At 37.7% G+C, this 27,593-nt stretch overlaps 1 protein-coding gene across 1 annotated transcript; it reads right to left on the reverse strand.

Moving 5' to 3' along the window:
- On the reverse strand, window positions 1-27,559 carry NUDT6 (nudix hydrolase 6). Its single transcript, XM_041758685.1, has 5 exons — window positions 27,308-27,559; window positions 23,513-23,716; window positions 19,630-19,685; window positions 5,106-5,160; window positions 1-737 (listed from the first exon to the last, which is right to left on the reverse strand). The coding sequence occupies exons 1-5, from the start codon at window positions 27,516-27,518 to the stop codon at window positions 340-342; spliced, it is 924 nt and encodes a 307-aa protein (XP_041614619.1). The 5' UTR covers window positions 27,519-27,559; the 3' UTR covers window positions 1-339.
- Window positions 27,560-27,593: the final 34 nt, after the last annotated feature.

Raw genomic sequence — 27,593 nt, forward strand, 5'->3', positions numbered from 1 at the left:
ACCTTTTATCTAATAGTAAATATTTAATCATTGCCTTACTAAAGAAAAAGCAACAAAAACGCCTGGAAAATGTATAGTCTTCCACTTCCGCATTTGCCTTTATCTAGTGAAGCTTACTTAGAGCTACAATCTTTTTCTTACATTTGCTTCATTTTAAAAGAGGCTTTTAAAATTTGCACATTTTCTTCATGTAAGTTTTCTTCATGTAAATTATACTCATGAGAAAATTAAAATCAGATATTTAGTTAACCCCAAATGTCCACTACTTTTTATAATATGGCACACATTATTCTGCGTGTACAATTTACTTAAGATTTTTTAAAATGTGCAAATATGGATTTAATCCATTCCTGTCATAGTTCTGTAATTGTCTGGCAGTTCCTTGTGATAGAGTTTATAGAACAAGCCTGTGTAAACTGCCGGAAGTTCTTCCATGGTGAAATCAATCTTGTCAAACCCTTCTCTGTACCCATAGAGCAGCAGCCTAGCAACTCTGCTGGTGATAGGAGTTGTATTTTCAGTCTTGATCAGGTCATTGAGATCCATCCATTCACACCTTAAGCATTCATGCTGGCAAAAATTTATGGTGAATGAATATGGCTTTAAGCGACAGATGATATACATATCTGACTTCCCAAAAGCTCCAGGATTGGCGTGCTGTTGCCGAATACTCAGGAGGGACTTGAACTCTGATTTTATACCAGTCTCTTCAAAAACTTCTCGAACTGCTGTGTCTCCTACATAAAAGATAGGTGTACAAATCAGTAAGGATCACACTTTGAGAATTTTAATCAACAAAGATTTTAAGATAAAGTGGCATTATCCAAAGGTTGAAAAGCAAAACTTCAACATAAACTCTTTGCCTTCTGGACATCCTGAAATACCAAAGTATTTTCTTACAACTATATATCTTAGAAGCTTTTGAAATATCGAGTATTTCTTTGGCTGCTATTTGTAGACTTACCTACCTGGTATGTATATTTTGGGGGTCACATTTTTAACCTCTTCTGACTCTATTTCCCAAAAGTTGAAAATACAGGTTCTTGCAGTTAACATTCTTACATATTTCTTCATTATTTCCTGTCTGTGATCATCCATCAAAACTGCTTAAATTTATACATATCAGTATTGAGAAAAATTGATTCATTCTTCCTTACAAAAGTCTGTAGAGCTGCAGAATGTACTTACTGAGCTGTGAAAAGTTCAAAACCTTCCTGGTGATCTTGGGTGGGACTGTCAAGCCTCTAGTCATAGAAGAGTTTCATTTATAACCATTTTGTTATGCTCCCCTAATTATTCTGTTAGTGGAATCCCAGTAGTAATTTTTGGCATTTCCTTGGTTTCTTGAGATTCCAAAGAACTATTTTATCAAAAGTGTTAAAAAAAAAAAAAGAAAAGCTTGCAATTAACAGAATTTTATAATACAACATAGATTTCACATTTTATAAGGTTGATTTTTCAATATGATGCAAGTTTCTGGGACAGGATTTTGATTGCCATTAATATTTCTGTGGTTGCTTTTTCTAAATCTCCAGAAGAACCCCCTAAATGGGCTTTCTCTAATTTTGTGATGCTTTGTCACTGTCTCCTAAAGTGTTTATGAGAAACTCTTTAAATAGCTGCCTTCTTTGCTCAGTTTGCTTAGAAGCTTCCCAATTTCACAATTGTCACAGGCATAGATTTTTGTTCAAAGACCTCTATTCAATGCTTCTATTTCCTTGTCAAATAGAAAATTATACTGGTGAAGAATAGGTAAGGAAGAAGAAATCAAGGAAAAACATCTCAATTTTCCTGTAGTTGGGCTATTGCCTTGTCTTAACAATTGCCTACATAAGCTCATGTTTGTTTGTTTTTTAAGAAACAGCTATAGCAGTATGCACAGGAAAAACAAAGTGTTCTAAAATGTAAGACATTTGTCCACCATTTTGAATTACATGCTGACTTCCCCTTGAGATTTTGCATAGATTAAACATGGTTTGAAATTACTGTTTTAAACTAAAAACATAAAAAAAGAATTTATGTGAATAAAAGGAAAATCTTCCTTAAGAAAGATAACTCAGCTGGGAATACAATAGATGTTTGTTATTAAATTTGTTACAGGTTGTGGCACTAGTCTTAAGTGAAATCAGCAAATGAGATTTACAATTTAACTATTGTTTAAATGTTTACTCTCTTAGCACTTTAAAAAAAATAACCATGGGGGTTCTCTTACTACCACTAATCAAGAATTTGGCACTTCATTCGGAATCTAGCCTTTTTATGTATCATGGAGGCACAAGACAGACTAGTGAGTGAATCTACCTTACTCAGCAGTCACCTTAGCTGTTGATTAGAAATCAGCACCGCCTGGGTAGTTTGATCAGTTTAACTTGAGTCAACATATTATTGACTAGACTAAAAATTGACTAGGTATATAAGTGCTTTTGCATCCAGGATATGAGTGACTCCTTCCTCCTCAAAATGGAAATCTTTACCCCACAGCTTTTTTGCCATGAATTTAAATTTTATTATCCAGATAAACTGCTTTATTCTGTTGTACCTTTATTTTAATGTACTGTAAGCTCTAGTGAAATAACATTTACTATTTTATATGTTTAAGGAACATAGGAAAAACCAAGAAGTTTTTGTTTTTATTTTTGCTGATTGAGAGATATGTTTAAATATGTCACAGTGTTTTTGTTTAGTTACAGGACAGTGAAATGGAGTTTATTTTGTTATTTCTAGTTTGTAATATTTAACAATAGGATCAGGTTGAAATAAAATAGGAAAAACTGTGCAGAATGTGGGTTTCCCTGGTGTTTCCCTCTGATTCTGGTGCACTGATGAGCTCTGAACAGACCCCCTGCTGCTTTCTGGTCCTTTGACCATGCAGGAGATTCTCTTCCTGTCGATGGTAATGATGATTTTTTAGGAAGGCAATTTCTCTGTTTTTAACCTTGTAGATACTTTTGTACTATTAGGGTATTAAATTAAAGATTGAAGATTGTATTCTATTTTATATATGCCACCCCCCCTTAATTTTTTTAAGTGCTTCATTTACCTAGTAGTATCAAAGAATGAAGGATTCCAAACAAACGTGTTTCCCAGTTAACTAGAGTTTACTACTCAAGAGCTAATATGAATGTGTGCACATTTGTGATGGTTGTATTCCTAAAACAAATACACTCCTAAATACAGAGTTTAAAGAAAATAATTTCAATACTTAGGTAATTTGGCTCATCCTCAAGGATAATCTGTTGTGTTATAAGACAGAAATGCTCTAATATGGACATAGTCTCCAGAACTCTTTTGTGAGTTATCATTTCTAGCTGCTTTCAGGGTTTTATCAGTTCTAAGGGAAAGCTTTAATTTACATACTCCTAAGCAATATGATGAATGCCATCTGCTTTTCTTGTAACTCCTCATGGTTGAGGTATATATATCCTCTCTAGATAGGTAGGGTTGTTGTACCAACCACAAATACTTAATTCAGAATTCACTACTTTTTTTTGTTGTTTTTAATTTGGACTTTAAGTGTTCTGGAGTACACTTAAACCTAAAATTATGTATACTTGGCTTGAAAATGTGTTCTTCATTTGCATTTAAATATAAGTAAACTGAAAATTCATAAGATCCATAAAAACTCAAAAGGAAAAAGTCAATTAATTTGAGAAGGCAAGCTACAGGAAGCTAAACATACTTCCTGTAGCCTGATTTTTGTCCAATATGGATTGGGTAAGGATGTAAGACATAAATTTAACTAGTTCACACACACTCTCATATATCACATAAGGATAGTATGAAATAATTAGGTGTTCCAAAATAAGTGGCCCTTTCTTTCACTACTTGCACCACCACAAAATCTGTTATTTCAACAGAAGACCTAAGCAATAGAATCTAAGCAGAAGATCCTTAAGTACCTAAAGGGCAAAATTTGCTATGGACATAATCTCAGTGTAGTAAATTTACTTATGGTTTGTTAGGAGTTGGCTATTTACTGTTTACAGGGCATTTTCATCTGTGTAACATTTTTACAAAATCAAGTTTCAAATATATATACATTTTAAAATATTTATAAATAACCTAGGAAGTTGCCTTTATATATAAATGTTGGCTAAGTAGGGGACATGCATATGGAGGAAAAAAATCATGGAGAAATAATACTGAGATCAAATGAGGCATCTTGATTTATTATGATGCAGACTGCATTTGACCCAGTCAAGGGTCAGGAATAGGTAGGAAAACTCTGTCTTTATTCTTTCTTCTATTTACTGTAAAATCAGTAACATGGAGAGTTCTTAGCTTATTTCACATTTTCTTGTTTGAAAAACAAGAGCTGATTGAGCTCAGGAAGTTGTTTTAGGGAGTTCTCATTTGAGACTTTCTTGTATGAGACATTTTACTAAGTTTTGACTTCCTGACTATTTAAAATAAATAGTAGATAAAGAGGAGAATTAAATCACTACTGCTCTATAGGTGACTTTATAAATACTTATTTTGAGGTTCATTTAAAAGTTACTGTTCATCCTTGTGGGGTGAAATGGTCAAGAATTTGTGTTTTCTTATAGTTTAATTCCAGTAACAATATTAGTCAAATCCAAAATAACCCTTATTGCTAAAATTTTCTAATGTATATGCAAAGCTTTTTATTTCTTTTTCTAAAATATTTTATTTATTTATTCATGAGAGATACAGAGAGAGAGAGAGAGAGAGAGAGAGACACGCAGAGACACAGGCAGAGAGAGAAGCAGGCTCCATGCAGGGCGCCTGATGCGGGACTCGATCCTGGGTCTCCAGAATCACGCCCTGGGCCAAAGGGAGGCGCTAAACCGCTGAGCCACCCAGGGATCCCCAAAGCTTTTTATTTCAAACAAATTAACCTAGGAGCAATTCTAAACAGAACAGGTGTTGTGCTCCTAATGGTATTTTTTATACTAGTGGGGTAAGTTGTAATATTACAAGTTTTGCTGCTAATTTTGTAGTAGCTCTGAAGTAACCTCTCTGAAATTTCTCAGTATAAACCAGTTAGAAAATTTTAAATCTTATTTTCAGCTATAGAGCAAAAAAGTAAACACAAATTTCCTGAACATTTTCAAGCCAGTTAAAAATATGTAAGGTGTACACACCGATATCTTCTCCAGGCTCTGACAGGCCTCCTGGAAACTTCCACATATTTTTCAACTGCAACATAAAGTCAGGAAATAAAGTTAACATAGCTTCATTCACTAACACACACGGAGACTCCATAAAATCCACCCATAATTCGTCAAGAGGCTGAGAATTTACTTTTTGGTAATTGCATGCAAATTTCTTTCACCTTCCTTTCACACTCCACCCTTTCTTCTTCTTGGGGGAAACTGTTAACTTATGAAATATTTTCCTATTTTTTTCTTCAGGAAATAGAAGTGGTTTTGTTTGATTAATGTGATAAATTCTGTTTGAATGAAACAGTGGAGGGAAACATCTACTGAGTTTGTGTAATTTTTAAAATTTTGCTGCTAGTTAACTATTAACAGATAGAGGAATCATACAGATGCTGCTATAAATAAGTAGAAAGTACAGTATAAGTTTAATAACTAAAATGCTATTTTTAATTTTCACACTTATTTTTCTGTATTGTATGTCTAATCAGATTTCTCTTGTTCTGTGTTGATTTTATGTACAAATGTAATTGCTTTTCTTGGGTAGTATGAATAAATTTGATTAGTATAAGTTTGCATTGTTTTGTGTGTGTATCATTTCATTTTTTTGGTGGACAGGGGCAGGTGGGAAGGCATGATCTTACAATGAGGGCACATTTGGAAAACTGATTATCAATAATTATGAAATGGCATGGGACAATATTCTTATGGTTGACATTTTTTCCCTGATAGATAGATCTATCTGTTAACATAAAAACTGGAGAATGACTGAAAAATTATGATGTACTCAAAGGAGCTGCAGCTTGGAGTCAGTATACTTTATACTTCATTCATAAAACAAGTTTATGAACCTTTTACTGGTGTGCTTTTTGACCCACGCATTTCCTGGATGAGTGCTTTATAAAGAATGTGTCATTTCCCAACTGTGCTAAGTTGGAGACCAATGGCATGGGTCCCAGTTTCCACAGACTGTTGATTATGTGGATATAGAATTCAGGCTTTTCACCCTTCTGTGTCTGGCTCAGACTTGAGATTAATTTATAAAGCATATTTTATTAATGTAGAAATATATCTCTACATTAATATACCGTCTTTGGGATTGTTTTGAAATGGTTCCAGAAGCAGTTTCTACAGAAACTACGCAGTCTTTTTCCTGATAGGATTTTAGAAATAGAACTTATGGTAGTGAAATCGAGCAAAAGAAATGTTATAATGGGGCAGAAAATGCTTCCCTAAAACAATAATTTAAAATGTTCATCTAGAGGGATGCCTGGGTGGCTCAGTAGTTGAGCGTCTGCCTTTGGCTCAGGGCGTGATCCTCGAGTACAGGGATTGAGTCCCACATCAGCTCTCTGCACAGAGCCTGCTTCTCCCTCTGCCTGTGTCTTTGCCTCTCTCTCTCTCTGTCTCTCATGAATAAATAAATAAAAACTTTAAAAAAATAAAATGTTTATCTAGACTTGAGTATAAAAAATTGGAAATTGCTGATTAAACTTGAACTTAGTAGAAGGGGGGGTAATGCTAGATATACGGATTGAAAACAGCTTACACAAATTTGATTTTGATTATTTCATAAAATGTAGGTATGGAAAGATTAAGTATTTTTGTGGTAGTTTGTGGTATTTTCTGGCACCACTTAGGTTTAAAGAACTTGTTTGGAAAAAAGCTTTCTCCACCCCTGCAGAAAGCTTGAGCCTGCGGTTAGGTCAAAGTGGTAGGTAGAAAGATCTAAGTTAAGTGATTTGAAAAACCTGGTTAATGTTGCAGATATGATCAGTGGAGGAAGAAATATATCTTCTCACCTTTTTAGTATTAAAACACACTCCCATTTAGGTTTTTTAAGATTTTTTAAAGGTTTTTTTTAAGATCTACTTATTTATTTGAGAGAGTGAAAGTGTAGGTGCTCAGGGGGTGGGGGGATGGGAGCAAAGGAGCATGGTGGGGAGAAAAGCAGACTCCTCTAAGCCTGGAGCCTGACATGGCTTGATCTCACAATCTTGAGATCACGACCTCAACTGAAATCAAGAGTCAGATATTTAACTGACTGAGCTACCCAGGTGCCACTTCCCATTTAGGTCTCTAATCCATTTTGAGTTTTTGTATATGGTTTTAAAAAGTAGTCCAATTTTATTCTTTTACATTTGGCTCTCCAGTTTTCCTAGCACCATTTATTGAAGAGACCATCCTTCCCCATTGTACATTCTTGTCTCCTTTGTCATAAATTAACTGACCATATAATTTTAGGTTATTAAAAAAACACATTCCCATAACTGGGCTTAGCAATATAAATAATAACAGCAACTTCCAGGGAAGATGGCTGAGTAAGAGGACCCTAAGCTCACCTCATCCCATGATACACCTAGATAACACAAGAAGTACTCAGCAGTTCAATGCTGCTGTACCTCTGGCAAATGCCTGGACTGACTCATTGCAAGCCCAAGGCAGACCAAAAGTAGTACAACACAGGGACCAAACCCTGTCCACAATAGGAAAGGAGCCATGATTGGACTAATACAAACGTGGCTCAATTACAATAGCAGGGCACATGCAATATACATAAGAGACACCCTTGAAGAGCCAAGTTTTGGTGAGCAGGATACTCCAGGACTACTACTTCATAAGGCCACTACTTTTAAGAACAAGAGATGGAGGTGATTTTCTCAACACACAGCAGACACAGAGAGTTAGACAAAATGAGAAGACAAAGGAATGTGTCCCAAATGAAAGAACAGGACAAAATGACAGCAAGAAACTAAACACAACAGTGAAAAGAAATATGCATGCTAGAGAATTTAAAGTAATGGTCATAAAGGTATGGGACTTGAGAAAAGAGTGGAAGACCTCAATGAAATATGCAAGAAATAGAAAATGTAAAAAAGAACCAAGCAGAGATGAAGAACACAATAAATGAAATTAGAAATATACCAGATGGAATAAATAAGAGATTAGAGGAAGCAGAATAGATAAGCAACTGGGAAGACAAAGTAATGGAAAGCAATCAAGCTGAACAGGAGAAAGAAAAAGTAATAATAGAAAATGAAAACAGGAGGGCATCTAGGTGGCTCAGTGGTTGAGCATCTGCCTTTGGCTCAGGTCATGATCCCAGGGTCCTGAGATGGAATCCCACATCTGGCTACCTGCAGGAAGCCTGCTTCTCCCTCAGCCTATGTCTCTGCTCTCTGTGTCTCTCATAAATAAATAATAAATAATAAACAAACAAATAAATAAAATCTTTAAAAAAATGAAAACAGGGAACTTAGTGATACTGTCAAGCATATTAATGTTCATATTATAGGAGTCCCCATAAGAAGAGACAATAGGGCCCAGAGAATTTATTTGAAGAAATAATAGATGAAATCTTTCTGAATCTGGGGAAGGTAACAGAAATCCACATGCAGGATGCAAAGAGAGCCTCTAACAAAAGCAAACTAAGGTGGTCCACACCAAGACACAAGTAATTAAAATGGTAAAAATAGTGATAGAAAATTTTACAAGCAGCAAAGGAAACAGTAACATACAAGGGAGACCCCATAAGGCTATCATTTGTTAGAGAAAGTTTGACATTAAACGCCCAGCCTACAGGTTGATAGGTCAAATTGTGTCTTTCCTCCATCCCGGCTTCCCTCAGATTTGACGGAGCCCTGAATATTGATCTGATACAATTCCAGACCCACCTGGTGCCCTATCCCTACATCCACTTCTCCTTGGCCACATACACCCCTGTCATCTCTGTTGAGAAAAACCTACCATGGACAGCTTTCTGTAGCACAGATCACCAATGCATGCTTTGAGCCAGTCAACTAGATGGTGAAATGTGACTCTAACCATGGTAAATACATGTCTTACTGCCTGCTGTATCATGACAACTCAGTTCCCAAAGATAGCAGTGCTGCCATTGCCACCATCAAGACCATGCATAGCATCCAGTGTGTGGAGTGGTGCCCCACTGGCTTCCATGTTGGTATTACCAGCCTCCCAGTGTGGTACCTGGTAGAGACCTTGTTTAAGTACAGTGAGCTATGTGTATGCTGAGCAACACCACAGCCATTGCTGAGGACTGGGCTCACCTGGACCACAAGTATAACCTGATGTATGCTAAGTGTACTTTTGTTCACTGGTATGTAGTGAGGGCATGCCCTTAAGAAGGATTATGAGGAAGTTGGTGTGGATTCTGTTGGAAGGAGAGGGTGAAGAAGGAGAGGAATATTAAAAATGTCACAAAGGTGCTGCTTTTAGAGGGAACCTTATTCTGTTTTGAACACTGAAAAGTTGTGCTCTGGTCAGTAATTTGTATGTAGCAGTGTATACTCTCATATACGATTACGGACCTACGCTTTAAAATACCATGCTTTGTTACAGATCCAAGTTGTCCATTTCTCTGATGGGTTTGAATAAAGTATTCTCTGTCTTAAAATAAAAGGAAAAGAAAAAGTACAGACCTGCTAGCTTCTTCCTTTTGGTTCTCTTATATGATCTGATCTTCTTCTGTCTTTCCCTTATTCCAACTTGGTTGAATGCCAGAAATTTGATTTTTATTTTCACTATTCTAATCTTCAATGCTACTACTCTCACTTTTCAGAATTCAGAGCCACTGTGTTTAGATAAATCTCACTAGCTACAGTATTATCACTGTTGCCAGTGAGACAGAAGCTACTATAGAGATGTCTTAATATGTTTGTTCATTCAACAAAAATTTATGGAGTGCTAGACCAGTGGGGCATACAGAAATTAATGCACGATTTGGCAAGCCCAGTCACTCCTTCTCCATATACTACTGTATTTTTCTTAACACCTACCACCAACTTATATATATTTATTTATTATTTGTATCTTACTCATTCAAATATAAGCTCCACATGTAGAAACTTCACTTTGTTCACTAATGTTTGCTTACTGTTTAGAAAAGAGTCTGCAATGTGGTATGTGTAGAACTCAGTAATGTTTAGTGAATGAATGAATATGTTCCTACTGTTAATTCAGCTCTTTAGCCACTATTAGATTTTTTATTTCTCAAAATCATGGGGCAGGAACAAAGGAATGGAATATATGAGTAGGAAAGGAAAAAGGATGAGTTTTAATTATCATTTTTGGATTTGTATTTCAGTGTATGCATATGTTCGTGGTAAGGGTTAAACTTTCTCTACAAGAAACACTTTATACTATTGCTTGGGAGAATGAGACACTTAAGGGAAAGGAGAAAAACTGGCTCAGATACCTGAAAATAATGCTAAATATTATTTATGGTTAGTAACTATCATTTCTACTTAAATTATACCTAATACTAAAATAATTCTAGATATTAGATATGATTCAGTGTCTCATTTTATACTTTTTATTACAACATTGAACTGTATACGAATACTCAGTTTTTATATTTTATTGCTCAAGAAATAGTATGTTTATAACTTAAAAAGAAATCAAATCCCTAAGTAGGAGTATCATTCCTACTTAATTCATAGTCTTATATACTTTGGATTTTCCTAGAAGCAGAGGGGGACCACAACTAGATTTTGAAAAGTACCTCTTTCTCATTCTTAAGGAACCCATCATTAGCAAGTTTGAAAATCAGCAAATGAAGAGATTGGAAGACCAGTATTCTAGTTTGTTGGCTCTCACACTTGACTTGTACCTGAGTCAAGCTAGGGGTGCTTTTTTTTTTTTTTAAGATTTTTTATTTATTTAATTGAGAGAGAGAGAGAGAGAGAGAGAGAGAGAGAGAGAAAGGCACAGGGAGAGGGAGGAGTAGGCTCCATGTCGGGAGCCCGACGTGGGACTCAATCCCGGGTCCCCAGGATCACGCTCTGGGCTGAGGGTGGCACTAAACCGCTGAGCCACTGGGGTTGCACAAGCTAGGGGTGCTTCTTAACACAAAAATTGCTGAGCAGCATCCCCAGCATTTCTTTTTTTCTCTTTTCTAAAAATATTTATTTATTCATGAGAAACACAGAGAGAGAGAGAGGCAGAGACACAGGCAGAGGGAGAAGCAGGCTCCCTGTGGGGAGCCCGATGTAGTACTTGATCCTAGGACCTTGGGATCACGCCCTATGCCAAAGACGGGTCAACAGCTGAGCCACCAGGCATCCCATTCTAAGCATTTCTAATTCATTAGGTCTGGGGTGAGGCCTAAGAATGTGCATTTCTATTAAGTTGATGCTGCTACTGTCTCTTTGCTTCAAACCCACCCTTCGTGTTCCCCCTACTAATGCTGGAACTGGGACCCGTCTAGCCAATTTCTGCTTTGCCAGCTGATTCCTTTGAATTCAGTCTGAGGCTCTACCAACAGACTGTAAGGCTGGAGCAGAAAGAAGGGACTAGCTCCTTCTGTCTGCTTCCTGTGGGCTCTTCACGTGCTTGTGGATCTGGATTGCCTTAGAAATGCTGCTTCATTCTGGCAGTGGCAGTTCCTATCCAGAGCATCAGCCAAATCCAGTTTGGAGTTTTCCTCGCATTTCCAACATAAACTTCATTGTGCAGCCCCTCCCCAAAGGCATCAATCAGTTGAGGCCTCCTTCTCAGGGGTTCAGGTTCTAGGCCCTTTTGAGCTCCAGAGATAGCAGCAGCAGCTGAACAGCATTTGTTGAGTTAGCTATGTGTAGTTCCAAATGAAGGAACACAACCCACCAGAATGACATAAAGATGACTTTGAGCTGAAGACATCTGAGATATAGCAAGATACACAAAGAAGCCTTTTCAGAGTTTCCCTTATCTGGTTAAAGGCAGAATTTTCTCAACAGATGCTGCCATAAATCCACTTGGTGCCAGCTTCCGGCCAGGAAGGAAACTAACGTTTAGCACCTAGATGGGACGCTGCATAAACAAACATCAGAAGCTGCCATACATATTTCACAGAGAAGTCCTATCTCTCCCTTCCCCTTTTCTGATATACAAACCCCTACTCCTGGTTGTTCAGGAAGTACTCCCCGAGCTGGTAGGAGAAAAGTTCTTCCCAATAATAGTTGATGACTTAACTCTGGTTATATTTCCCAGTCTGTGAAATGAGGATGAATAGGTAGCTAAGATGTTTAAAGTAACTATATAATATAGAGCATAAGTCATAATCTTTCTCCTGGTAGAGGGTCAAGCCTCAGTGCTGATGGCTGCTGATTGATCAGGGAGGGTGGTGGCTGCTGAAGCCTGGGGTAGCTGTGGCAATTTATTAAAACAATAATAAAGTTTGCTATATCTACTGACTCTTCCTTTCATGAAAGATTTCTCTATAGCATGCAATGCTGTTAAATAGCATTTTACCCACCAAACTTCTTTTAAAATGGGAGTCAAGGGATCCCTGGGTGGCGCAGTGGTTTAGTGCCTGCCTTCGCCCCAGGGTCTGATCCTGGAGTCCTAGGATCAAGTCCCACATCAGACTCCTCAGGGAGCCTGCTTCTCCCTCTGCCTGTGTCTCTGCCTCTCTCTCTCTGTCTCTGTGTTTCTCATGAATAAATAAATAAAATCTTAAAAAAAAGACTTAAAGACTGGTTTTAAAGCCTTTTAAAGGCTTAAAGATTGGAGGTTAAATAACATGCTACTAAACACTGAATGGGTCAACCAGGAAATAAAAGAAACAAAAAAAGTACATGGAAACAAATATAAACAAAAACATAATGGCTTAAAACCTTTGGGATGCAGGGCACCTGAGTAGCTCAGTGGCTGAGCATCTGGCTTTGGCTGAGGTCATGATCCTGGAGTCCTGCATCAGGCTCCCTGCAGGGAGCTGGCTCTTCCCTCTGCTTATGTCTCTGCCTCTCTCTGTTTTTTCATAAATAAATAAATAAATAAATAAATAAATAAATAAATAAATAAATAAATTCTAAAAAAAAAAAAAACAAAAAACAAAAAACCTTTGGGGGAATCCCTGGGTGGCGCAGCGGTTTGGTGCCTGCCTTTGGCCCAGGGCGCAATCCTGGAGACCCGGGATCGAATCCCACGTCAGGCTCCCGGTGCATGGAGCCTGCTTCTCCTCTGCCTGTGTCTCTGCCTCTCTCTCTCTCTCTCTGTATGACTATCATAAATAAATAATAATTAAAAAAAAAAAAAACAAAAACCTTTGGGATGCAGCAAACACAGTCCTAAGAGGGAAGTTTATAGCAATAACAACCTAACCTTACACATAAAGGAGCTCAAAAAAGAACAAGAAACAAAACCTAAAAACCAGCAGGAGAGCAATAATAAAGATCAGAGCAGAAATAAATGAGACAGAAACTAAAAAAACTAGAACAGATCAATGAAGCCAGGAACTGATTCTTTGAAAAAAAAAAAATCAATAAATTGATGAACTTCTAGCCAGACATATCAAGAAAAAAAAGAAAGGACCCAAATAAATAAAATCACAAATGAAAGGGGAGAAAAAACAACTAACATCATAGAAATACAATCATAAAAGAATATTATGAAAAACTATATGCCAACAAATTAGACAACTTAGAAGAAATGTCTAAATTCCTAGGAACACATAACCTACCAAAATGGAAACAGGAAGAATTTGAAAATTTCAACATACCAGTTACCAGCAGAGAAACTGAATCAATAATCAAAAAACTCCCAACAAACAACAGTCCAGGTCCAGAGGCCTTCATAGGTAAATTCTACCAAACATTTAAAAAGTTAATATGTATTCTCCTCAAACTATTCCAAAAAATAAAAAATGAAGGAAAACTTTCAAATTAATTCTATGAGGCCAACATCACCCTGATACCAAAACCAAGTAAAGCACTAAAAGAGAACTACTGGCCAATAACTTCAATGGACGTAGAAGCAAAAATCCTCAACAAAATACTACCAAACTGAAGAACACATGAGAAAATCATTCACCGAGATCAACTGGAATTTATTCCTGAGATGCAAGGGTGATTACACATTCACAAATCAATGCAATACATCACATTAATAAAAGAAATGATGGGGCGCCTCCGTGTCTCAGTCAGTTGAGCATCCAACTCTTGATTTCAGCTCAGGTTATGATCTGAGGGTCAGGAGATGTGAGCCTCTCATTGGGCTCTGCACTCAGTGGGAAGTCTCCTTGAGATTCTCTTCTCCTCCTCCCTCTGCTCATGTGCATGCCTGCTCTCTCTTTTAAAATAAATAAATCTTTTAAAAAAGGGGATAAGAATCATATGATCATTTTAATAGACATAACATCTATTCATGATAAAAACCCCCAACAAAGTAGGTGTAGAAGGAACATACCTCAACATAATCAAGGTATGAAAAACCCACAGCTAACATCATCCTTAATGGGGAAAAACTGAAAGCTTTTCTCTTAAGGTCAGAAACAATACAAGGATGACTCACCATTTTTATTGAACATAGTACTGGAGTCCTAGCCACAGCAGTCAGTCAACAAAAATAAATAAAAAGCATCTAAATCTGTAAGGAAGAAGTAAAACTTCTACAATTTGCATATAATATGATACTATAAACAGAAAATCCTAAACATTCCACCAAAAAAAAAAAAAAAACTGCTAGCATAAACAAATTGCGTAAAGTTGCAGGATACAAAAATCAATGTACAGAAATCTGTCACATTTCTATATACAAATAATAAATGAACAGATGGCAAAATTAAGAAAATAATTCCATTTAAAATTGTACCCCAAATAACAAGATACCTAGGAATAAAGCTAACCAAAGAGGTGAAAGACCTGTACTCTGAAAACTAATATACACTAATGAAAGAAATTAAAGGTGACACAATGACATGGGAATGCTTGTGGACTGGAAGAACAAATATTGTTAAAATGTCCATACTACCCAAAGTACTCTACACATTTAATGCAATCCATATCAAAATACCAACAGCATTTTTCACAGAACTAGAACAAATAATTCTAAAATTTGTGTGGAACCACAAAGGCTCCTGAATAGCCAAAGTAATCTTGAAAAAGAAAAGCAAAGCTCTATGCATCACAGTTCTGGACAAGTTATAACACAAAGCTGTAGTAATCAAAGCAGTATGGTAATGGCACAAAAATAGATACATATATTAATGGGATAAAGTAGCACACAGAAATAAACCCACAATTATATGGTCAATTAACCTTTGACAAAGCAGGAAAGTATATCTAATGGGAAAAAGATAGTCTCTTCAACAAATGGTTTTGGGAAAACTAGACAGCAACATGCAAAAGAATGAAACTGGACCACTTTCTTACACCATACAGAAAGATAAATTCAAAATGGATGAATGACCTATATGTGAGACCTGAAGCCATAAAAATGCTAGAAAAAACTATACAGGGGATCCCTGGGTGGCTCAGTGGTTTAGCACCTGCCCTCAGCTCAGGGCGTGGTCCTGGAGTTCCAGGATGGAGTCCCACATCGGGCTCCCTGCATGGAGCCTGCTTCTCCCTCTGCCTGTGTCTGTTTCTCTCCAAGTCAATCAATGTGATACATCATATTAATAAAAGAAAGGACAAGAACCATATCATCCTCTCAATGGATGTAGAAAAAGCACTTGACAAGATACAACATCCTTTCTTGATAAAAACTTTCTACCATGTAGGGATAGAGGGAACATACCAAAATATTATGTGAGCCATATGAAAAACCCACAGTGAATACCAACCTCAACAGGGAATAACTGAGAGCTTTTCCCTGAAGGACAGGAACACAACAGGGATGTCTACTCTCATCAGTGCTATTGAACATAGTACTGGAAGTCCTAACCTCAGCAATCGACAACAAAAAGAATAAAAGACATCCAAATTGGCAAAAAAGAACTCAAACTCTCACTTTTTGCAGATGACATATTATATGTAGAAAACCCAAAGGTTTCACCAAAAAATTGCTAGAACTGATACTGAAATTCAGCAAAGTCATAGGAAATAAAATCAGTGCACAGAAGTCAGTTGCATTTCTATACACTAACAATGAGGGAGAAGAAAGAGAAATCAAGGAATCAATCCTGTTTACAATTGCACGAAGAAACCATAAGATACCTAGGAATACTAACCAAAGAGGTAAAACCTGTACTCTGAAAACTACAGAACACTTATGAAAGAAATTGAGGAAGACACAAAGAAATGGAAAAACGTCCCATGCTCGTGGATTAGAAGAATAGATATTGTTAAAATGTCTATGCTACCCAAAGCAAATCTACACATTCAATGCCATCCCTATCAAAATACCATCAGCATTTTATAATTGTAAAATTTCTATGGAACCAGAAAAGAACCTGAATAGCCAAACAAATGTAGAAAAAGAAAACTAGAGCTGGACGCATTACAATGCCCGATTTCAAGTTGTATTACAAAGCTGTAATCATGAAGACAGTATGGTACTAGCACAAAAACAGACACATAGATCAATGGAACAGAATAGTGAACCCAGAAATAGACCCTCAACTCTATGGTCAGTTAATCCTTGACAAAGCAGGGAAGAATATCCAATGGAAAAAAGATAGTCTCTTCAACAAATGGTGTTGGGAAAATTGGACAGCCACATGCAGAAGAATGAATTAGACCATTTTCTTACACCATGCACAAAAATAAACACCAAATAAATGAAAAACCTAAATGTGAGACAGGAGTCCATCAAAATCCTATAGGAGAACACAGGCAGCAACTTCTTTGACCTTGGTCGCAGCAACTTCTTGCTAGACTTGTCTCCAAAGGCAAGAAAAACAAAAGCAAAAATGAATTACTGGGACCTCATCAAGATAGAAAGCTTTTGCACAGTAAAGAAATGGGAGAAGATATTTGCAAATGTCTTATTAGATAAAGGGCTAACATCCAAAATCTATAAAGAATTTATCAAACTCAATACCCAAAAGAACAAAAAGCCCAGTTAAGAAATGGGCAGAAGACATGGACATGCACAGACATTTCTCCAAAGGAGACATACAAATGGCCAACAGACACATGAAAAAAATGCTCAATATCACTCATCATCAGGGAAATACAAGTCAAAGTCACAGTGAGATACCATCACACACCGGTCAGAATGGCTAAAATGAACAACTCAGGAAACAACAGATGTTGGTGAGGATATGTAGAAAGTGGAACCCTCTTACATTACTGGTGGGAATGCAAACTGGTGTAGGCAATCTGAAAAAACAGTGTGGAAGTTCCTCAAAAAGTTAAAAATAGAGCTACCCTATGACCCAGAAATTGCACTACTAGATATTTATCCAAAGGATACAAACATAGTGATTCTAAGGGCACCTGCACCCCAATGTTTATAGCAGCAATGTCCACAATAGCCAAAATATGGAAAGAGCGCAGATGTCCATCAACAGATGAATGGATAAAGAGGACATGGTATAGATACACAATGCCATCAAAAGAATGAAATTTTGTCACTTGCAATGACATGGATGGAACTAGAGGGTATTATGTCAAGCAAAATAAGTCAGTAAACAGAAAACAAACACCATATGATTTCATTCATATATGGAATTTGAGAAACAAAACAGATGAACACAGGGGAAGGGAAGGAAAAATAAAGACGAAAACAGGGAGGGAGACAAACTGTAAGAGACTCAACTATAGGAAACAAACTGAGGGTTGCTGGAAGGAAGGTCGGTGAGGGGATGGGGTAACTGGGTGATGGGCGTTAAGGGCACTTGAAGTAATGAGCACTGGGTGTTGCATGCAACTGATGAATCACTAAATTCTATTTCTGAACTAATAATACAGCATATGTTGATATAAAAAAATTTTAAAAAAAGTTACTGAAGACTAGGCACAATATTATTTTAGGTACTCAAAATATTTGTTGACCATAAAGCTTAGTTTGAGTCAGAGATCCTGCCTTAACTAAAACTGAAAATTATTTATAGCTAATAAGAATGCTTTTAGATAGCATTTCTGAGAAATGTGTCACACTTTCAGATATCATTATAAATATTTAGTTTAAAATTTAAAAACATATATGGTGGGGAAAAATGTTTGACTAGTTTGACTATATTACTGAAGCCTCAGAAAGCATCTATCTAAATAATTATTCTCTACCACTTACAGTCCTAAGCATGAAAACATCTGATGCCAATCATGGTTCTTCTTCTCTTAAAAGCCTTTGTTGTTTCTAGTTGTCTAGACTTATTTTGTTGTACGAGGCTCTTTACATTGTGTTCTTAAACTACCACTCAAGTCAAATATTTTACCACTCCCTGTACTCCTAGCCACAACGAACTTTTTAACCATTATTTTCATACTACGCAGAATGGACTAGATGTTTACGCCTCCCCAAATTCATATGCTGAAATCCTAATCCTGATATCATGAGATGAGGCCTATGGGAGGTGACTATGTCATGAGAGTGGAGCCTCACGAATGGGAGTAGGGTTCTTGTAGAGAGACCCCAGAGAGAACTGTTGTTTCTTCTGCCATGTGAGGACAGAGTGAGAAGCTGAACATATATTACCTGGGAAGAGGAAGCAACCAGACCCTGAATCTGCCAGCACCCTGATCTTGGCTCAGCCTCCACAAATGTAAAAAATAAATATTTGCTGTTTAAGCCCCCTAGTCTACGGCATTTTTGTTATGGTAGCCTGAACAAACCAAGGTAGCATGTGTTAGCCCTTGTACCTTTTTATGTGCCATTTTAATTTTTGTTTTTCTATCCTCTCACTCTCCCTCCTACTTTTTTTTTGGCCCAGTAAGCTCCTACTTCTCCAAGATCCAGTTTGAATGTCCCCGCCTCTGAGAAGTCTTCGGGGGTTTTTAAAACTAACTGTTACTATACGTTGCATGACTGATTTCTCAAATAGGTAGTAAGCTGCAGGACATTAAGGGAAACTGGCTTAATAATCTTTGTATGCTTAGCACTTGGCTCAGAATGGGAGCTTGGTGAATGCTGAATGAATAGAAGAATATCTTAATCTATGAGAAACACAATTGTCTTCCCACCTAAATATAGCCATTTATAATTTTTCTGTAGCAATAATATAATAATGAGCAATACTTAAGTTATCCTGATATTTTCAAGGCCTCATTAGGTATTTTTTTAATTAAATATCCTAATGATTCATAATTGCTTAGAAAGAACTTTTATTCCTTGAGCATATCAAACTTTCTACATTTTATTTTTCTCTAGAGAGAACTGAACCTTTAGAAAGCAATTTACAAAACAAAACAAATGACTGAAGAAAAAAGAGGCAAACAAAACAATAGACTTTTAACTATAGGGAATATACTGGTGGTTAACAGGGGGGAGGTAGGTAGGGCATGGGTGAAATAGAGAAAGGGGAATTAAGAATAAACTTACTGTGATGAGCACTGACTAAATATAGAATTGCTGAATCACTATATTGTATACTGAAAACTAATACGCTTTATCTTAATTATACTAAATTAAAACAAATTTTTTTAAAAAGCAGAAGCAACTTTTTTTTTTTTAAAAGATTTTATTTATTCATGAGAGAGAGAGAGGCAGAGACACAGGCAGAGGGAGAAGCAGGCTCTATGCAGGGAGCCCGATGTGGGACTCGATCCCGGGATTCCAGGATCACGCCCTGAGCCCAAGGCAGACGCTTAACCGCTCGCTGAGCCACCCAGGGATCCCAGCAACTTACTTTATTTCGGTCTTGTACCACCAAGATTTTTCTAGTATTTTCATCAAATACAGCTCCTGTTGGGAAAAAAGCAAAAGATAATTGAGAAATATTAATTTCATTCTCCTTGGATTCCTCCCATACTCCTATCTGTGGTTATCAAAATCATACCCATTCTGGAAGGCCTCGTTCAATTACCACACGCCACCCATGAACACTTGTAAAATCTCTCCAGCAATAAACCAACTGCTCAGTCACTCAGGTCCTTTTAGCAACTTGGATACTAATGATGGTTCTAACATATGCTAAGTTGTAAGATAATCAGCTGCATAAACTTCATCTCTAGATTATCTATTCCTGATGGTACATAGTTAAATAAATTAATCTATCTTTCTGTAGCATTTATTTTAATGTCTAATCTTAAGCACTTAAAAATATTTATCTTTGAATATATGAATAAATGAATAAATGAAAGTGACTTTTCCATTCTCATTTTTATTCTTTGAATCACTACGTATAGAACATGGGTTATGCCCCTGATGATCTAAATCTCAAATATCTCAATATTCAGTTCAGGAGTTCCCTAAAGCCACTTATTTATTTTTTTTAACCACATGTGATGACTTTATAACATACCAATATATTGCTTTGGGATAATCATTTTATAAATGTCTTAAGTTCTAATCCTTTTATTTTTTCATTCAATACACACACTGCTAAGCACACTACGCATTTGGCTAGATGTTAGGCACTCAAAAACAATAATTAGGTTTATTTGTTCTTGATAATTTTGGGTCAAAAATATAAATGACACCTTAATGATTTGTAATAGGTTCCTTTAACAGCTGTAATTTAAAAATGATTTCATATTTACCCAATGTGAGGAAATACTGTTTAAAGGTTATTTTCTATATACCCTTTCATCCTTTCAATATTAATTGAGTTCCTATATATAATACATATGGGTTTTCTAGATATTAATTGAGCCCTGTTATATGTCAGGCATTTTTCTAGGTGCTAGGGATATAGTGGTAAACAAAACAAAATTCCCTATCTTCAGTGGGCTCACATTCTGGTGTGTGTATGAGAAGGTAACAAATAGAAAACAAATTATATAGAACATGAGGTGACAATGCTATGTAGAAATAAAATACAGAAAGAAAGGTATATGTAATACTAGGAAGAAAAGCTTTCTCTGAAATGGAAATAAAAAGCATTTTAGTGTTTAAAATAAAGAAGGAAAACCACTAATTGAGATATAATTAACATTAATGTTGGCTTCCATTAGAAAATATAAACTATAATTTAATCGGACTTATATGGGTTAGAATGCCAAAGAAATGCCAAGGAAACCTACCCTTAAATTTTAATAATTTGTGATTACTCAAATTGCACTTTTCCTTAATGAATTATAAGTATGAGCAAAATACTTATTTCGGACAAAACCAGGACTGCTTAAAGCACAATGTGAGCGACCCCTGCTGGTCACAACTCAAAAGGTAAATAAACACAAATATCAGGGATTAAATAGAGGTTTTTATTATATGATTATTAGTCAGGTACTAAGCTAAGTGCTTTATGGCATCATCTCAGGTATTGTGTGAGTGGTATCACTTTGAGTTCCAAAGTTCACATAGCCCTAAAACTGTCTGTCTGGATTCTGAACTGGTAGTTTCAGTTGTGCATCTGTGTCCCAACTGTGTTCTCTGGGGACTGGAGTTTCCAGTTGAAGAGCTATCTAATCATTCATTCAAGAAATATTTATTGAGTATCTACTTTATGCTAGACACTCTCTTTAACCTGACAATACAGTGGTGGAAAAGACAAAATACCTGCCTTCACAGAACTTATATTATCATGGGGGAAATGAATTAAGTACATGATATAATTTCAGATTGTGGTAAGTGCAATATAGAAAAACAGACCTGGATAAAAAGACCAAAGATGATGAGATTGGAATGCTGGAGGACTGCATTTTAGACAGGAAAGTCAGGAGACTTTTGAGAAGATGTTGAAGCAGAAACCTCAGCTCTAAGGAGCTAGCGATAAACAAAGCCCTAAGAAAGAGCACTGCTGGAAAAGGAGTGTGAAAGCTCTGAAGCAGATAAGCTTGCTGTGTGAAGAACAGTAATAAAGCCACAGCTTACTCCATTCCAGTGTGGGGAAGAAAAGAGTTTTCCTCTACCCACTTAGGTTCTATGTCTAGGGCTGCAGAATGAACTGACAGAAAACAGATTAATGGAAGAAAAAAGTATGTATATTTTATTTTTATTATATTTACATGGCCTGAGGTGGTGATAGAGGACTTGATTAAAAGAAGTGAAAAATCCCATGTCAATTATTTTCCCTTCCTCTAAAAAGCACTATGCCTTTCCAGAACAATTTCCTAGATGATTTCATTGTTACCCCTAATAGTCACTTCATAACCTAGTTATACTTCAAGACTGTTCAAGTCCCAGATCTCTCACTGCCTGAACTCCTACGGCATACCTTAACTATAATATATATTATAGCATTTAGTCATGAACAAAGTGCTTCATTGAATATTCTTTATGCATATACTACTAATTCTGTCGTAATAACTGGATTTAAGGATCTAATTTAAAAGTCTGTACCAATGAATTGATAATTATCTGCATGACTTTCTAATGAAGTGTGAGGGACCTATCAAGTTAGCAAGTTGTCTTTTGAAGTAGAGCAGAACTGGCAATTTCTAAATGCCTCTACTTGCTACAGAGGAGTCAGATCCTGGATGAGAAAACAGTAGACATCCTTAACAACTCCTTTTTAACTTCAAAGGTGCAAACTACCTTTAAAAACTCTTAAAAAAAAATAAAAATAAAAACTCTTGTAAATTATATAAAGGCAAATAAAATTATTAGTTAAATTACTAGCTTATCTATAATACTGCTCTCATTTAAGCCATAAGTTGTATTTACTATTTCAGTTTTTTTGGAAGTCTCAGGATTTTCCTTCTTTTTTTTTTTTTCTCAGGATTTTCTTAACCTTGGTTCTCAAAGGATGGTCCAGGGACCAGCATTAACATTAGCAGTAGCAACAGAGATTTTATTAAAATGCAAATTTTTTGGCCAACATCTCAGAAACTTTTAACATGAGGCCCAGCAGTGTTTTCAGCAAGCCCTCCAGGTGATTCTTTTTTTTTTTTTTTTTTTAAGATTTTACTTATTTATTTATAGAGACACACAGAGAGAGAAAGAGAGAGAGGCAGAGACACAGGCAGAGGGAGAAGCAGGCTCCATGCAGGGAGCCCGACGCGGGACTCGATCCCAGGGTCTCCAGGATCATGCCCTGGGCTGCAAGCCACGCTAAACCGCTGTGCCACTGGGGCTGCCCCCTCCAGGTGATTCTGATGCACTCTACAATTTGAGAATTCCTGCCTTAACCTAAAGCAAATCTCTCAAGACCATGCCTTTGAAGTTAATAAGTGACTTGAAAATTATGCTATCTTAAACAACTGTTTGGCACTATTACCTTAATGTAAGTATCTTTAAGAAGTAATGTCCAAATCAAAAATCTGCTTTGCTTTACCTTAAATTTAAGCTAAATGTTATCTTTTATTTCACACATTCACATAATTAGTACAAATATGTTTTCTCATGATTTATTCCCTGATCCCAATTCAGTGTTACCATTTGAGTAAAGTTCAAAAACCTACGTAAAAATGTTCAAATGGATCCTCCGGAAAACTAAACCTCCAACTTGCTTGTTCTCTGTGCTGCCCTCTGCTGATGCAAAAGGCAAACTTCATCTATTTAAAGCACTCCTCAATAGTCCCAAGGATAATCAAGTTATCTACTACACATGAATAAACTATCGCTTAGCTGTAAGAAAAAATTGGGTGAACCTCTAAAAAGGTTAATTTTATTGTTAGTTTCAAACTGACCTGCAACTCCTAGTTGATGTGTAGCATATCCTGGTAATCGGCTGGGTCCCTCTCCCAGCCATAGTGTCAGCGTGGATGAATCCGATTCTGCATGGTGAAAGCAGAAACCCAGGGAAGCAGCAGGGGCAATAAATCGGCTTTGGAGGATGGGGATATGCAGCCATACTGCTATCCTACCTTCTGATCTCCATTGCTGTATTGCAGCTAAAATGCAGATAAAGATAAAAATCTGTAAATATTTTCCAGTGAAAGAATGAAAGAAATAAAAAATCATCCCAGGGTGTCACCTCTTCCAAAAAGTCATCCTAACACATCCAACTTCCTTAGTAACCTTCCTAGGTAAGGTTGGGGAGGAGAATCCCAAACTACTCTGTTCACATCAGCAGCATGGGAAGTACCATGTTTATGTGATTTTTCCATTAGAATTCCTTAAGAATAGTCAGTACAGCTTTGTGCAGTGGCAGTATCATAGCCAATGAGTTTATCTGATGTGCAATTACTGTTAATTGAAGAATATAGTCAGTATATTCATATCACCTGCTGCAATGCGTGGCATATAACTGGGAGCTCAATACTGGCAGAATGAACAAAAAAACTATTTTAAACAAAATACCATTTTAATGCTGTACCTTTTAACATCCTTAATTTTAATATTTATAAATGACTATTATGGCCTTCTATTTATTTTCTTTATTCTGTCATAAAATTTTTTTGGCTTATAAATTTCAAGGTGGTTAAAACTCTGTTTTTAAATAATGTATACCAGTCCTAGAAAAAAAACTGAAAACATAACCAAAGAATCAAAACTTCTTATCTTACTAGCATGCAGAGATAAAAGTTTAAATCTCGACATTTTTCCATGAATATAATTTTGGAATTGACATCACAACATACATAATTGACAGCATCTCTTACTATTTGTTATAAACATTTTGCTATGCCATTAAAATTTTTCATGAACATAAGTTTTTAATAACTGCATAGCTTTCCTCAAATAGGTACACCAAAAGCTACTTAACCAACCTCCTTCTCCTGGGTATTTAAATGATTTCTAATTTTTATCATAAATAATACCAAGATGAACATAATTTTTTGTTTTTGACTTATGCAGATTCTCTTATTACTTAAGATTGAGCCAGAAAAAAAAAGATGCTAACATTTGGTCCTTGCTAAGTTCCAGATACCCTACATATATTATCTCATTAAGTTCTCACAACCCTGAAGGGGAAGTATTATTGCCCCTATTTTATGGGTGAGAACACTGCAGTCTCAGAACTTCTCAGATCACTTTCTCCATTAATCACCTCACTTAATCTTTACACTAATCTTGCAAATTGTGCGCGTGTGTGGTGGTGGGAAGGCTGGATTATTTAATAAATTTCTTTCCCGCTTCTTCACTTCTCCAGCTGTGCAGAAAGTGACTCCCTGTAAGGATCATGTTCTCAACCTCTTTAAAAGGCAGTGGGTCTAACAGTGACAAACACATGGGAGCCTTTCATAGAAGCTTCTTGATTTGGGGCTATGGAGTCAGATCCTTCTCACCCACCTCCTTCTCTAAGTCTTTTTTAAATTGATGTACAATTATGTAAAGTGCACAAATCTCGAGTGTACATTTAATGAGCCCTGACATAGGCATACACCTGTGTAACCCACTCAAGATTACAGAACAGTTCTATTATCCCAGAAAGTTCCCATATCCTCCCCAATCATCCCAACCAAGTGAAAAAGCTAGTTTGATTTAATAACAAAATTTGCACTAGCTCTTGGAGGCAGCATAATGAATTAAGAATAGATTCCAGAGCCAAGGGAAGTTACTTAATCTCTCTATGCCTCACTCCCATCATCTTTGATACAGAGGCAATAGTATCCACCTCAGAGTTATGAGGATTAAATGAATACCTGTAAGATTCTTAAGTGTCTAGCAATAGGAATTCAAAAATGCAATAGAATGCTTTATTTAAAAACTAAAAAATGTATATAGTACTACACAGATCATAAACTGGGTTCACATAATTTATCTCTGATCACATGTATCCAGTAAAGTATTTAGGGCTGGCATTGCTCACATAAGCAACCTAAGAGTATTAGTTTTAGTGGTGGTTTGCCTAATGCCTGGTTAAGCACCTAGAACCTGGGGCTTGAAACCTGGATGTGTGACTCTAAACCCAGCCCTCCTGCTTTGCCTTGTTGAGGAAGGTTAGGGCTTTAACCACCTGGCCACTGATAAGTGACAAGTGTGTGCAATAAATACCTGCATCTACCCCACACATAGGTAGACATTAGCAGATGAACATTTGATTCTCCTACTGCTGGTATTGTTGGAAGTCGGCAATTATTCACAAGTAGGAGAGAAAACGCAGTGAAGAGGTAAGTAGTTTGGGAATGAGAATGATTAAAGAGAGAAAGAACTATCTCAATTACATTTACGTAGATGCTCACTTGCCATATTGCTCAATAGGCTAAAGATTATTTGAGGTTTCTTTTTGGAATGAGAGGGTCTTTCGGTGGCTGAATTTCCATGCTAGGGCAATTCCAGTTTAAGAGCCATGGGGGGGGGGGGGGGGGGGTGCTGGGTGGCTCAGTGGTTGAGCGTCTGCCTTTGGCTCAGGTCGTGATCCTGGGATCCCAGGATTGAGTCCTGCATCAGGCTCCCTGCGTGGAGCCTGCTTCTCCCTCTGCCTGTGTCTCTGCCTCTCTCTCTCATGAATAAATAAAGACTTAAAAAAAAAGAAAAAAGAAAAAAGAACCATCAGGGACAGTTTGAGTAACTCCCAACCACATCAAGGGCATCTCTAAAATTGAAGGATCCTCCAGCCAAGCTTTCTTTCCTACCTCCGGACCTAGGTTCAAGGAGAGTGAAGAGTTTTCTTACTAAAGACTGTAACCAACCTCTACCCTTCCTGGTTAATCATAAGTCTAGTTCTTTTTTTATTTTTTTTTGTAAGTCTAGTTCTTGATGTGTCGGCCTGACCCAATTTTTTTTTTTTTTGAAGATTTTATTTATTCATGAGAGACAGAGAGAGAGAGAGAGAGAGAGAGACAGGCAGAGGGAGAAGCAGGCTCCATGCAGGGAGCCTGACATGGGACTCGATCCCGGGTCTCCAGGGTCACGCCCTGGGCCAAGGCGGCTCTAAACCGCTGAGCCACCCAGGCTGCCCGGCCCTGACCCCATCTGTGTACAAAAATGACCACTTAGACCCCCTGTCTCGGGTGCAGTCATTGCCCACCCCCCGTATAGTTTTGTCTTGCGCCAACTGGCGGGTAGAACTAAGGCTCGGTAAATGACAGTAAATAATGAAATATTAACACCCACGGAGCGCCGTGCGCGGGAGGGCCCGTGCTAATTAGCACTTTCTATGCATCACCCAACGGCACCCTCGGCAATCCTCTGCGTCACTAACCGGTTTTAAGGGAGGGGCGATGGACGTTTACGGAACGTGCCCAAGGTCACACACTAGAAACAAAGTAGGACGAGGGCGGCCCAGGGCGTGACCCTGGAGACCCGGGATCGAGTCCCGCGTCCGGCTCCGTGCGTGGAGCCTGCTTCTCCCTCGGCCTGTGCCTCTGCCCCTCTCTCTCCCTGTATCTGTGATGGATAAATACATTAAAAAAGAAAGCGGGGCTGCCGATCTCAACGTCTAGGATGGTCCCTGTTTCACCCAGCTGACCCAGCTGCCTCGGAAACGTCCCAGCAAAGGGCACAGGAACGGAAGGGGCGGTTCGGGTCACGCCTGCCCGGTCTCCCTAAGGCTCGGTTCTCCGGCGGAGGAGGCCCCTGGGCCCAGGCACACTTGCCCTGCAAGCCCCTCCGGAACGAGGCGGCGTCCAGGCGGTCCAGCGCACCGAGCCGCGCCAGCTGCACGGAGACGCCCCCGAATCTGTCCGGCTCCCCGCGCAGCTCGTCCGCTCCGGCAGGGGGGTCCCCGCGGCGCCCCGCCAGGACCCGGGAGCGGCAGGCCCTCGGCAGCACCGCGCGCCACACGCCCCCGCCCCGCAACGCCCGCATCTCCCCGCCGCCCCGGCCGCCCCCGGGTCAGCCGTCCCCGAGCTTCCGGAGCGGATGCCGCTACCGTAAATTCTA

This window comes from Vulpes lagopus, chromosome 6 (assembly GCF_018345385.1).
Source record: "Vulpes lagopus strain Blue_001 chromosome 6, ASM1834538v1, whole genome shotgun sequence".
Lineage (NCBI taxonomy): Eukaryota > Metazoa > Chordata > Mammalia > Carnivora > Canidae > Vulpes > Vulpes lagopus.

What these genes read in the sequence shown, in the direction of transcription:
- NUDT6 (XM_041758685.1), bottom strand. Translation starts at nt 27,518, where the DNA reads ATGCGGGCGTTGCGGGGCGGGGGCGTGTGGCGCGCGGTGCTGCCGAGG. An exon ending in TGGTACAAGACCGAAATAAA is followed by an intron (nt 5,161 to 19,629) that starts GTAAGTTGCTGG and finishes TTTATGTTGCAG; the next exon opens with TTGAAAAATATGTGGAAGTT. An exon ending in AGAGCCTGGAGAAGATATCG is followed by an intron (nt 738 to 5,105) that starts GTGTGTACACCT and finishes TCTTTTATGTAG; the next exon opens with GAGACACAGCAGTTCGAGAA.